We start from the raw sequence: 12,792 nt of genomic DNA on the forward strand, positions 1-12,792 counted from the left end.
AAACATGAAAGGCAGCTTTTCTAATCTTGTTTTTTGTTCATCACTGCACTATAGACCATAAATTTTAGGGCTGTGGTAATGTAGTGGTTGACTGTAATCTCCTATGTTTAAACTTGTATTGCAAAGATTGACTTGTGTTAATTAACAACAATTAGCTCTACTGCACAGTGTGGCCCGTGTCAGTGCAGACCAAACCATGCATGTTTTAAATGTGATGTGCTTCTCTTTGGCCCAAACCACAAGGTTTGTATCAAAATCCTTCCTTGTTGAGCAGCGGTTCTGAGCCTTCCCCTGTGCTTTCCTTGCCCACAGGTGTGTATTTGCCTTTGTTATGGGAACAGAGTTTTTGTTGGAAAAGTCCCATAGCTCTGGGCTACACGAGGGGCCATTTCTCCGCCCTGGTTGCCATGGAGAATGACGGCTATGGCAATCGAGGCGCTGGTGCTAATTTGAACACTGACGATGATGTTACTGTTACTTTTCTACCCTTGGTGGACAGCGAGAGGAAATTATTGCACATTCACTTCCTTTCTGCTCAAGAGGTAAGAAAGAAACACCTGGTGTGTGCTGGGGACTTTGTCACAGCTGCTCCCTGAAGCTCAGCAATATTTGTAGCCTCCTGAATTTTTAGTGTCCAAAGAATTCCTGGGACTGTGCTGTTCTGGTTAATTATTGCTGCTCCCTTCCCCATCATTGCAGGTGATTTTGGAAGGTATTTTCCCACAAATTTGATGCTTATTTACAGCTCAGTGGTCAATCAGCTGTAAATAACTGATTGACCATTGACAATGTAACTTCATTGACCATGTAAATCACAGAATCATAGAATCACAGGATGTCCTGAGCTGGAAGGGACCCACAAGGATCATTCAGTCCAACTCCTGGTGCTGCACAGGACACCCCAACAATCCCACCCTGTGCCTGAGACCACTGAATATCAGCATGCCTAGAAAAGGACACAAAAATAAGGGTTCTGTCACTAAGGCAAGACTGAAATCTGCCTTTTGGGGTTTTTTTTCCTAGAAGATGAAACACAAATATTGGCCTACAGTTGCAGCATTTTCCACCTTCTATTCTAATGAAACTCAACTCATTTTTGCTTTAATAACTATGATAAAAATGTGGAATTACTTCCCTGAAGGGTGTGCATGGGTGAGGGGAGGGCTGGAAAACTGAAGTAATTGCAGAAAGTGGGCATTCTGTAAATAAAAGGAGAAAAATACGAGCTTCATGTCTAGAAAGTGATGTTTCCTTAGCAAGCCATGATATTTGTTATATTTTACAAGAGAAAATATTTCATGTTGAGAACTTATAAAAATGTGTTTGTAAAGCCAGAAAGCTCTGTTAGGACTTCCCTCTTTATATATGGTGCCTACTGTAGATAAATAGCTGCTTAAAAATAACTGAAGGCCGTACTGGAAATAAACATGTGAAAAATGGAGAAAGAAAGAAAAATGGAGGAGAAGAGTTGGAGAGTACTTCCAGAGCCTTTGGTTAAAAATGCAGTGGGCATCAGTTTTCCTTTTGTGGGTGTGATGCTTTGGAGTGAGTGCCTAGAAGAGAGGCGAGATGGGGAGAATCCTAGACGAGATGAGAGGATGCAGTGGGGCGCGAGGGCCGGCGCTGGGCGTTCGGGAAGCCTCACTGCTGGTGTTTTGTGTGCCCCAAAGATAGGCAACGAGGAGCAGCAGGAGAAGCTGCTGCGGGAGTGGCTGGACTGCTGCGTGACCGAGGGAGGGGTCCTGGTGGCCATGCAGAAGAGCTCCCGCCGGCGCAACCACCCGCTGGTCACCCAGATGGTGGAGAAGTGGCTGGACCGCTACCGCCAGATCCGGCCCTGCACGTCCCTGTCCGACGGCGAGGAGGACGAGGATGACGACGATGAGTGAGGGGGAATAAAGTGCAAATGAGCAGCGCAGAGTGTGCGCCCCCGAGTGAGCGTTGTGCTGTAGCAGTTGGGTGTGGAGCGACCCAGGTCTAGGGGATACATGCTGGGAAGGATTCTCCGACGGCACGGGGAGAGGATGGAACGCTCATCCTGCTGCCCGCAGAGAGCCGAGTGGGCTGGACTGCAGTTTGTATAAAAACACGAAAAAGAAACAAAAAACAGCTAATTTTATTATCAAGATGGTAAAAAAAAAAACAAAACCAAACCAAACCGACCCCATTTTTCTTTCTGACTGTAAATCTGTCTATAAATGTACCGCATGTGGTTGTGTAAGAGGTTGTGTAATAGGAAACGTATACCAGCATCTTAATTATTGCAGAGAAATTCTTCAACTAAGGGCACTTCTGAAAGCACATGTGAGCTGGATGGATATCTCCTCCCTCTGAGATTCTTTTACAGTAAAACCTGGTCTTCTCCATCACCTTTTAGATACTCTGACACATTTCCCTGAAAGGCCTTTTCCTGTGAAATCTCACTAGTGCCCAGGTCAGATTGCGAGAGGTTTTTTTTGTTTGCACAGATATCCACAGCAAGTCATAAGCAAAAATGCGTTCATTATTTTACTAATATTTTAGTTATTGCTGTGCCCACATAATAAAGTCTAAACTCTACGGAACAAACTGGAAGAGAAGCTAAATTTACATTGAGTGAAATGATTTGTTTCCTGAAAAAGCTTTTTTGGGGTTTTTTTTGCCTTTTATTTTTTCTTCTAATAGTTAATAGATTCCTTTCAGTATACATAAGGATATTTATTCAGAGAAGTGACCTAAAAGATTTTATTCCTGTGAGCATACACTAAACAAAATTGTGTGAAATCTGAGAACTTGAACACAATTGAGAATTTAATCTTGTCAAAACTCAGTCTTGCTGTGTTACAAATTACATCATTTTTATCATTTATTCTTTGATCACTCAAACTTTGCTGCAAATGAAAAAACACCTTTTTAAAGGTTACTCCTCGGTCACTGAATCTAGTGAGAATCCACTTGGCAGTTCTAATTAAAAAGAAAGAATCTATGCTCAAGTTGTTTAAAAGCACTGTTATGTATTTCTCAGTATGTAAACCTGGGAATTTCTTGCATGTTGATTGATGTGGCCATACTTAAACTTATGTAAGTTCCTAAGACTGTAAGTTCAGAGTATATTCTCCAGTAGAAATTTTTATTATATTTGATAACTTTAGCCATGTAACCTGTAATGGATAAAGTTTATCTAAAAATCTCACTGAAACACTAAAGGTTAATGCCAGTTTTTACATATACAGTGCAATTCAGGTTGTCTTGAAAAGCACTTTTGTTGGTGTGGTGGTTAAATAAGAAATTTTGCAGTAGATGAAATTGTTTTAATTAGAATTTGGAAAGAAGCCCCATAGCACCTATTTTTATGTAGTTCAGAGCTATGGAAACCCTGAGGAAGTTGCTGCTTTTTCTTCCAAATGCTGCTTAGATGGTGTTGAAACGTGCACAACTCCTACAGAAACTTGGTGATGACACCAAAAGTAAAGAAATAATGAAGTACTGTATTAATTTTGCAATTCTCCCGTCCCAGATTCCACTGAGGTTTATTATGTCTTCACCTTTTTTGGCCATTAGATTTCCTCTGCTTGGTGCATGCCCAGATTTCCAGGTGAAGGATGAATGCTGCTCTGCCATGTGTGAGTGACCCAAATTCACCACCCAACCCCAGATACTACAGGGGTTCTTCATGAGCACACGGTCCTGCTTCAAGTTCCCTTTCTAAATTGGGTTTTTTTTTAACCTTACCTTGCAGTGAAATCCTTTTATACCTCGTCTAGCTGAGGATGTGAAGCTTTTCTGTCAGGGGAGCTGAATGCAGGGTAAGCTGGGATGAGGATTTCTGTGCCCTGAGCTGGTGTGCAGCCTGTGCTGCAGTGGTTTATGTGTCGTGCTGTGACCACGGGGGTCCTAACTCAGCCAGCTTGAGGAGCTCTCAGTGGCCAGACCTGTAACTTCAGATCCCAGCCTGCCCCTGAGCAGCTGCCCTGTGGACAGAAGGAAAAGCCCCTGATTCCATGGGCTGCTCAAGGATGCTGTGGAGTTTTCACCTCGCACCCACGTTCTTTTGGCAGTGCTGTTTGTTCGGGGAAGCAAAGCTTGTCCCAAGGGGAGAATTGCCAATGTGAAAGTCTACCTTGAGCCACAGTGGCCCAGCTGTCCTGCCCTGCTCTCCTGGTGCCCATGGGCAGCCTGCACTGTGCCCCTGTCCCCCAGCCCTCCCCAGGCAGTGGAGTCCCCGTGCTCAGTTCAGCTCTTCTCACACGCATGCACCGACGAATTCCTCACTGCTCCGGCAGGACAGTCCTGGTACTTTGGATCACTTGGATTCCTTGATCATTGTTGTTTTGTTCTGATGTGCTGTTCAATGGTCTGTTCAGGTTCACATGCTTCACAGGCCCTTTGGGAGCTTTTCCAGAATCTTTTCCAGAATCAGAGTAATCCAAACCTCCTGTACTGGTAGATTGAAGAGCTGCAACCCCCGGCTTTGTGCTCGCACTGCAGTCAGTGTATGTCAGTGGCTCCTCAGTCACACACCTGAAAGTTTACAGGCACTGAGGTTAATCTGCACACACTCCCTTGCAGCTTGTCAGCAAGTTCTGCACTTTCAGCCATGAAAATACATACAAAAAATTGGGTTTCTCAATGTTATTTTCCTCATATATTGCTTGCAGCAGCACATGCTTTCCTAGCACAGAACTTAGCTTTTCATTGCTACCTCCTTTACAGCTGGTCAAGATTTTTTTTTCTGGTTTTATTTATGACCTCCTCAGTGAAAATCCCTGTATTTCTTTTGTTTTTAATATATTAAAATTTAGTAATTCTGGATTCTTCCAAAGTTCTGCTGCATGGCTTATGGCAAATACCCCTGAGTTGCATTTCCTCCATTACCCAGGTTGGTTTGTGTGTGTGGAGACTTTAATTTCTGCTTTTCCTTTTTCCCCCTTTTATTCAGTAACTTCCCTAATAACTTTTTAAAAGGTTTTATTCAGTGTTTGTCACCTTGGAGCTGCTTGTTTTGACAGCTACTTTGACATCTCTGGAGTTCTCCCTAGAGAAAAAGATGATTATCCTAGGAGAGCCTTCCTGTCTGCTTTCCCTGAGTGGGACAACAGCAGCATGGCTCTGTCAGCCACAAACCTTCAGCAGCAACTGTTCATTTCCAATTTCTTTGCCCAGTAATTTTCCATTTGAGAGCTGCAGCTCCTGGTGCTTTGGCATCTCCCAGCTGTGATGATATCTTCCCCTTCCATGGCTCCAATCTTTGCATGTTTTTCTGGTGTTCTCCCTGCAGGCACTTGTAACCTTTGGGATGGCTTAACCTCTGCTCCTGTTGAGCTTGTGGCACTTCTGACCTTGGTTTTGGCTGAAAGGGAAGTTGGGTGTTGGATGCAAGCTCCAGCATTTTGTGAGCTCGGAGTCAGTGCTGGCACACGGATCCTGCGGCGCAGGGAGGGACCAGATTATCGAGAGACAAAGTACCAGGGCTCGTTTATTTTTAAAACAACTCTAAAGCCTTAACATCAATTCAGTGTTTTCCTCTTGGTTTTGATGGTCATTTTGGTGTCTCCCAAACGCTACCTGTATCTGACCTGTTTTATTTATCCCAGTTTCTCACAGAGGTCACGGATAATTCACTGCTGGGCTGTGCTGAGCACTGACAAGGAGCAATCATTCTGTAACAGGTGACCTCTTGTTTGGATGTTTGAAGCTGGTAACCAAGTTTTCAGTTTAAGCAAACAAAATACAGAGTTTTGTAACTTGGACACTTTGGTTTCAGCTTATTTTAGTCCCCATCTAACTCCATGTGTGTGGCACTTGGACACAGTGGTAAAGAAGGGTGGAAACAAGGACAGACAGGCCTTTTGCCCAGTGAGGCTCAAAGCCAGCAGCACCTCTTGAGCACTTTTTTGGCTTTATTTTCCAATGGTTTGATAATGCTTCAGCTCTTGAGAATGTACAGAAAATGTTGTTTGAGTTGTAGCTGCCTTTGTACTTAGTGGAAACCCACAGTGATCTCTTCATCACAGAATGGTCTGAGTTGGAAGGGACCTTCCCCTCCCACTGGACTGTAAACGTGCACCAAGTGTGACCAGAATTATGTTTCTGTACCTTATGGTTACCTCTCAGTGTCTCCAAGCCCCAGACTGCAGCGAGAGCTCTTGCCTTTCAGAAATTATAGAAATTTTATCACTTTTTATTGAAAACTGCACTGAACGCTAAATGTCCACCTTTACAATAAACAAATACAGTAACGGTAACACACTAAACCAAAACATACTGATAGCCATTGGTTTCTTTTTTGTCTGTTTGGGACAGCTCAAGATTTCTTTTTTTTTTTTTTTTTTTTTGTCACAGAAACAGGAATGTACCCATACAAAGGCTCAAAACAGGCCATCTTTAAAAACAAAAGGCGGTGATTCACAAAAGACTATGAATATAACATGTAACTAGTTGATACAAATCTAATAGGATTTGTTAAAATCAGTCACATCTAATAACACATCTTGAAGTGTTCTTGTATAAAATATCACGTGAAGAAAAGAGGACTTTTATCAATGTCTAAAAAAGTGGATTTTGTTCATAGACAGTCTGACAAGTTACCATAAAAAGTGTTTCCTGAGACATAAGGAAATGCAACATTATTCTTGAACCCTTTCCAGCTCAAGACTTTTTCCACTTGATAAAATAGCTGCAGATTTAAAACTGAGAAAATATATCTGAGTACAAATAGTGTGTGAAACTTAATACTTTCTTCTTTTTTTTTTCCTTTTTTTTTCTTTTTTTTTTCTTTTATTTTTTCTTGCATCATTGCAGGGCGTAGGTGGATGCACAGCTACTTTATTCAGTGTATTGGGGCAGAGAAGAGACTGGCAGTTTGGTTTTCCTTAGCCTGGGAGGGCAGTAGTCACTGCCAGGAGCCCTTCCTGCCCTTCCCATCCCACAGATCCCAGCTGGAATGGCTGGAACTTAGACCTGGCAGGAGAAATCCTGTTACACGGCACTGGCCACTGCAAAAAGGAGGAGGAGGAGCATTTTCTTTTTTTTTTCTTCCACTTCTAAGCCAGGACTGCTGCCCCCTGTTAGGAGAGGTCACCAGATGCAAGAGAAAGGAAAGGGCTGAAGCCACACAATGGTTTCTTGTTAGCTCTGTAAAGATGGCTTAATTCAGTGGCCTGGACACAGTGCAGGAGCCCTGTCCTTCCCAAGGAATTGAGGGGGGAAAAGAAATTCATTTTTATTCATGTGATTGATGCACAGATGAAGGAAACTCAACACACAATAACAGAAGTTGCTCATTAATGTATCACATCCTAGTTTTCAGCACTGCAGGGAGCAGGTGACTTCTCCAGGGCTTCTCCCCAGTCTTGGTTGCTGTCACTTTGTCGGGAACACTGGAACATCAATGATGCCTCTGTCCAAAATCAACATTACAAATTTCGTATCAAATTCTTCTCTTTTAGTTCATGTATAACTTCTTTTCCAATGTCTCTTGGTCCTAAGTTTATTGAATGGTTTTTAAATTATCTGCTATTGCTCGTTGGGGTGTTCCCTGTTGTCGCCGTGTTTCGTGGGCTGGTTGGGCGATGGAGCTTGGGAAGGATGTGCCACTGTGGGAAGGTTGTGGGTGACAGGGATGCCTCCGGGAATGATGCCCTCCATAGCTGCTGGGATTCCTCCTGGTGCCACACTGACCATCCCAGGGGGATACCTGGCACAGGGGACACAGAGAGGCAGGTTTGTCACAGCACAGCTCATCACACGCCCCTCAGCCCACCACCACTGCAGAAAACACAGCAGAGATCCCACCTCCCTCCTGCAGCCAGGTTTGCTTTTCCTTTGAAGTTACAAGGGAGAGCTCAGAGTTAAACATCAACTGCTGTGCCTTGGGTAAGTGTCCTCTGCTTCACCACCGGGCCTGCAGCTTGTTCTGTGCCTTCTCACAGCCTCCTGCACCATGGGGAAGCCCTTCTCCTTTGGAAATTTGGGTAAGGAACCCTCTGGAATGTTCTCTGAAAGCCCAGATGCTGGTGTGCTGTCCCCATCATCCCTGTGTGTGGATACCTTGAACACCTACACCTGGTTTGTAAGTTTTCTCTGGAGCTGCATCTTCCTTGTGGAACAGCACAGCTCAAAGATGGGCTCAGATCTAATCTAGCTTTTCCAACAGCAAGAGGAATTGCACACATTCCAAGAAGCAACAGTGAGTTTGAAAAAGGAGAGTAATATTTCTTCAGCTGTGATGTGGGGGCAATGAGGAAAAAACCATGTGGAGCTCTGTGGCCATGTGAGGCCTGAGATGGCTCCCACTTCCCTGCAGCTGCACTGCCTTGAGGCAAGGTGGATTGGGAAGCTGGGAGGGGAAGGGAATTCCACCTGCCTGTGAAGGTGGTGAGCTGAGCCAGCTCACAGGGGCTCCAGGGCTGCAGCTCCCTGCAGAGCCAGGTTAAGCTGGGGAGCCAAGGCCTGTCCTTGGGTGCTGGCACTGCCCACGTGTTTGGGAACAAGAGTGGCAACAGGGGAGGCTTTCTCCAGGTCAGAGGGAGCCTTCCCTGCCTGGGGCCTGCACGGCCCAGGAGCTGCCAGGAGCTGTCTTGGGGCTCTGCTGCTGGGTAACTCTGGCCTGGCTCTGCCTGACATGACCTGATGTGCCCTGCAGGGTATTTTGTAGCTCAGAGTATTTTTGGCAGTGGTGATACCCCGAATGAGCCCATGCTCCAGCTCCTTGAGCCTAATGTCTCCTACCAGCACACTTGGAGCCATCTAAACAGAGCAGTAAGTAGCCCTTAATCTCGGATTAAGTGGAAATTGGGTCACCTGACTACAGCCCTATCTTTGGAGCTTTTCCCCTGGCTCATTAACCTACCTGTGAGCTGGGCCTGGCTCACAGAGGTTGCTCATGGACAGGAGCACCGAGCTGCTGCTGCAGTTCAGAACTCACATCCAGCATCTGGGGGGGTCCTGCCACTTCCAGAGACGCTGCCCAGCGACTCCCAGCCCGCAGGGATGCAGCTCTGGGAAGGGAGGGATCACCCAGCCTTTGGGGTTGGCTCAACCCCCTCAGGAACCCCTGAGCTGTGAGTGCTGGTCCCCGGGGAGGGGGTGAAGCAGCCGGGGTACCCGGGTGCCCACCCTGGCTGTGCCACTGGCCGCGGGTGCTCCCGGCGTTCCCGGTGTCCCTGTGTGTTCCCGGTGTCCCTGTGTGTTCCCGTTCCCCCGCTCACCTGTACGTGGCACCATTGAGCTCGGGATGAATCGCCTGCTGGTCTATTACTGACCACGGGGCCGTCGTGACAAAGAATTCCTTATTCACGCAGTTCCTTAGGCTCTCCGGGATGCGCCCTGGAGTTGGAGAGAAAGGTGAGTCTGTGTCGGGCAGGGCCCGCCTTCATCACCCTCCAGCGAGCTGCAATGCTTGTAATTCCACTATGTCTGTCAGTGTCAAGGGTGGGAGGAAAAAATATCCACATTCCTTGTTTCAGGAGGGTGTTTGGGCTGTCCTGAGGGGCAGGGTTGGAGACCCACCCTCACTCCCAACACTTGACTTTCAGAGGAGCTGCTCCCTTGAGGATGACTTTTAGGGGAAGAGAAGCACTCTTCTGCTGGAGTGCTGTGCCCACCACCTTGGGATTTGGTTTTGGAATGCAGTGCTGTGTCTGTGGGTCAGCACCAGGAACAGGAGCAGCTTCCTTATCCTGTTCTCCCCAGTCACAGACACCAGTATCTGCCCATCCATTAAAAAAATAAAACTAACACAAAACCCATCACCCAGTCACAACAAAACAGGGAACTTTGGGTTCTCAGCTCTTTTCCTGGGAAGCAAACTGGGGTTAGATCCCTTTCCCCTGGGCAGGGTGAATCCTGTCTCTGCTCCTCCTGGCTCCTGTTCCAGGCACCCAGGGAGCCAAGCCCAGCATCCCCAGGGCTGGTACCTGTGATCGCACGTCGGATTTCGGTGGCAGCAGCTTCTCTCATCTCTAGGGACGCCTGCTCACTGTACCAGGCTGTGTGTGGGGTGCAGATCAGGTTGGGAGCATCTTTCAAGGGGCCTTGAGCAAAACTGGGAGCAGAGGAAACAAACAAACAGATTAATCAATGTTTGAACAAAGAATGAAAGATGAACAGCAAAAGGCTTGTGGCCTGCCCTCTGCATATACAACACTCTTTCCAAGGCCAGCCTGGATGGGGCTTGATGAACCTGCTCTAGTTGAAGATGTCCCTGCCCATGGCAAAGAATTGGAACTAGATGAGTTTTAGGGTGCCTTCCAGCCCAAATCATTCTGTGATTCCCTGGCCTTACAGTCCTGCCAGCCCAAAATGGCCACAGAAGTGCTGGGGAGGAAGCACAGCTTCTGTGCAGGGCTCAGAAAATGCAGCCTTCTGAAAATGCACGAAAAAAGGGCTGAAACACCAACCCATGTGGTGGTTGGGCTAAATGCTCCCATGGGAATAATGTTTGGGGGTGTCTGCAGCAGTGTGGGGATAAAGGGACAGGCTGTGGGTGATCCTAGGATGGGAGGGGTGGACACTGGGGTTCCCCTTGTGTAGGAGCAAACTTTTTGTTCTTTAAATATTTCTGTGGTGAGAAAAGCTGCACCCTCAGTTACAACCCAGCCCTTCCCAGGCTGCAGACAAAAATGCCCAGCACTGAGTGCAGTGAATTTGTACTCAAGGGCTAGTGAATGTTTTGGGGTTTTTGCTAAACACAGGCTAGGTTCTTATTCCAAACTCCCAGTGTCCCTTTGAGCACACACAGCCCCAGTGCTGGACTAAACTGATGGCTGCTGCAGGGTGACAGCAGCAGGACTGTCCCCTGGGGCTGGGCTGTGTGCCCAGGGGCTCTCAGTGGATGCTGGGTACCCCTGGCCGTGCCAGGACGCATGGTGACACCGATGGCACCCCGCGAGCCGCGGCGTTACCTGAACGGTTCCGACTCGTGCACGTCGAGCGCGGCCCCTCGTATCCGTCCCTCCTTCAGGGCTTGGGTTAAGGCCTTCTCATCCACCAGCCCCCCGCGGGCCGTGTTCACCAGGAATGCCCCCTGCCTCATCTGCCACGGCCCAGAGAGGGGTGGGGTCAGCTGGGTGCACCCACCCTCCTGTCCTCACCCCCACCCAGGGATGCTGCCCCAGCTGCAGCAGCATCCTGCTTTTCCTGCTCCAGCCCCAGAGCAACCCCACCCCGCTGCACATGGGTTTTCCATCTCTGGTTGGAGTTGGCAAACAAAACCCACCATTGCCATCACCTCTGCACCAGAGGGATGGGGATCACTTACCTGGCAGGACACTGCTCCCCCTAAGCACCGTGGGGAGACACACCTGGGTGCAAGCAGCTCTTCTGGAGCTGCTGGGGAAGCTGAGGGATCTGTGCCCAGCTCCTGCACTCAGGCCCTGCCACCCCCCAAGCTCTCCTCGGCCATGCACGCACGTGAGGGTGAATTAATTACCTGCTTAATCGTGAAGTCGTTGATCAGGTGGTGGTTGTGCTCGTTGAGGTTGCAGTGCAGGGAGACGCAGTCGCTCTGGTAGAGCAGGTCCTGCAGGGTGTAGACCCGCTGGACGCCCAGGGAGCGCTCGATGCCGTCCTGCAGGTACGGGTCATAGAAGATCACGTTGAAGCCAAAGGCCTTGGCTCGGACCGCCACCGCCTGTGCAGTGCGACCTGTGCCGAAGGGAAGGGACAGGGCGAGTTAACTGAGCCAAATCCCCTGTGTCCATGAGGCTGAGATCCCAGCAGGACCTGAGGATTGTCCCATGGGGGCTGCTGGGCTTCCCAGGCATTCCCTTGCCTCAGTTTCCCCATTTAAACAAGCTTTTGCATTTAATTAGCTGATCCCACCTCTAACGCTGAAACTCTCTACAGCTGTGGCTGAACTTAAGCTCTGTTTTACACAGCCCTGCCACTGTGCAGGCCAGAGTGGCTCAGAAGGCCAGGCTGGTGTAGCTCTGGCTCAGGGATGGGGTATTTTTGGGAGAGGACAGCAGCACTACCTCTGTGGTCCCTCTAAAACCCCACTGTGTTTCACCAGTGCTCCTCCAGGGACTCAACCAGAGCTCACAAACAGCTCCCTCCCCAAAAACCCACATGAGATATCCTCCCCATTTCACACCCTCCCACTGTGGTGGCTCTGGGTTTGGAAATGCTCCATTTGGGTCCTTCCCAGGGCTGTGCGGAGCCTCTGAGCCCCTCAGGAGCAGCTCGCCCCCGTGCGTGGCACGCACCGAAGCCGATGAGGCCGAGCGTCTCCCCGCGGATGCGCGCGGCCCCCGAGGCCACCTCGCGGATCTGCTCCACGCTCTGCACGCGCGTGCCCTCGCGCAGCGCCTGGTACAGCCACGTGTTCCGCCGGTACAGGTTCAGCACGTGGCACACCGTGGAGTCGGCCGTCTCCTCCACCGCCGCCGACGGGATGTTGCACACGGCGATCCCTGCGGAGGCCACGCACATCACAGATCACGGATCCCACATCACAGATCCCACATCACAGATCACGGATCCCACTCACAGATCCCACATCACAGATCACAGATCCCACTCACAGATCACAGATCCCGGATCCCACATCACAGATCACGGATCCCACATCACAGATCACGGATCCCACATCACAGATCCCACATCACAGATCACAGATCCCACTCACAGATCACGGATCCCACATCACAGATCACGGATCCCACATCACAGATCACGGATCCCACATCACAGATCACAGATCCCACTCACAGATCACAGATCCCAGATCCCACATCACAGATCACGGATCCCACATCACAGATCACGGATCCCACATCGCAGATCCCACATCGCAGATCCCACATCGCAGAT

The 12,792-nt window shown here is 48.7% G+C and overlaps 2 protein-coding genes across 2 annotated transcripts in view; one reads left to right on the forward strand and one right to left on the reverse strand.

Moving 5' to 3' along the window:
* The window catches only part of ZRANB1 (zinc finger RANBP2-type containing 1), a 41,524-nt gene extending 38,339 nt beyond the window's left edge, over window positions 1-3,185 (forward strand). The window contains exons 10-11 of the mRNA XM_036385203.2: window positions 313-542; window positions 1,671-3,185. Coding sequence (XP_036241096.1) covers window positions 313-542; window positions 1,671-1,889 — 449 coding nt within the window. The 3' untranslated portion in view covers window positions 1,890-3,185. The remainder of the gene's footprint in view (window positions 1-312; window positions 543-1,670) is intronic.
* Window positions 3,186-6,139: 2,954 nt separating this feature from the next.
* Window positions 6,140-12,792, reverse strand: part of CTBP2 (C-terminal binding protein 2) — a 39,882-nt gene continuing 33,229 nt past the window's right edge. The window contains 6 exon segments of the mRNA XM_036385202.2: window positions 6,140-7,675; window positions 9,189-9,306; window positions 9,897-10,024; window positions 10,884-11,014; window positions 11,411-11,625; window positions 12,186-12,392. Of these exon segments, the coding sequence (XP_036241095.1) occupies window positions 7,495-7,675; window positions 9,189-9,306; window positions 9,897-10,024; window positions 10,884-11,014; window positions 11,411-11,625; window positions 12,186-12,392 (980 nt within the window). The 3' untranslated portion in view covers window positions 6,140-7,494.

The sequence above is a fragment of the Molothrus ater genome, chromosome 8, assembly GCF_012460135.2.
Source record: "Molothrus ater isolate BHLD 08-10-18 breed brown headed cowbird chromosome 8, BPBGC_Mater_1.1, whole genome shotgun sequence".
Lineage (NCBI taxonomy): Eukaryota > Metazoa > Chordata > Aves > Passeriformes > Icteridae > Molothrus > Molothrus ater.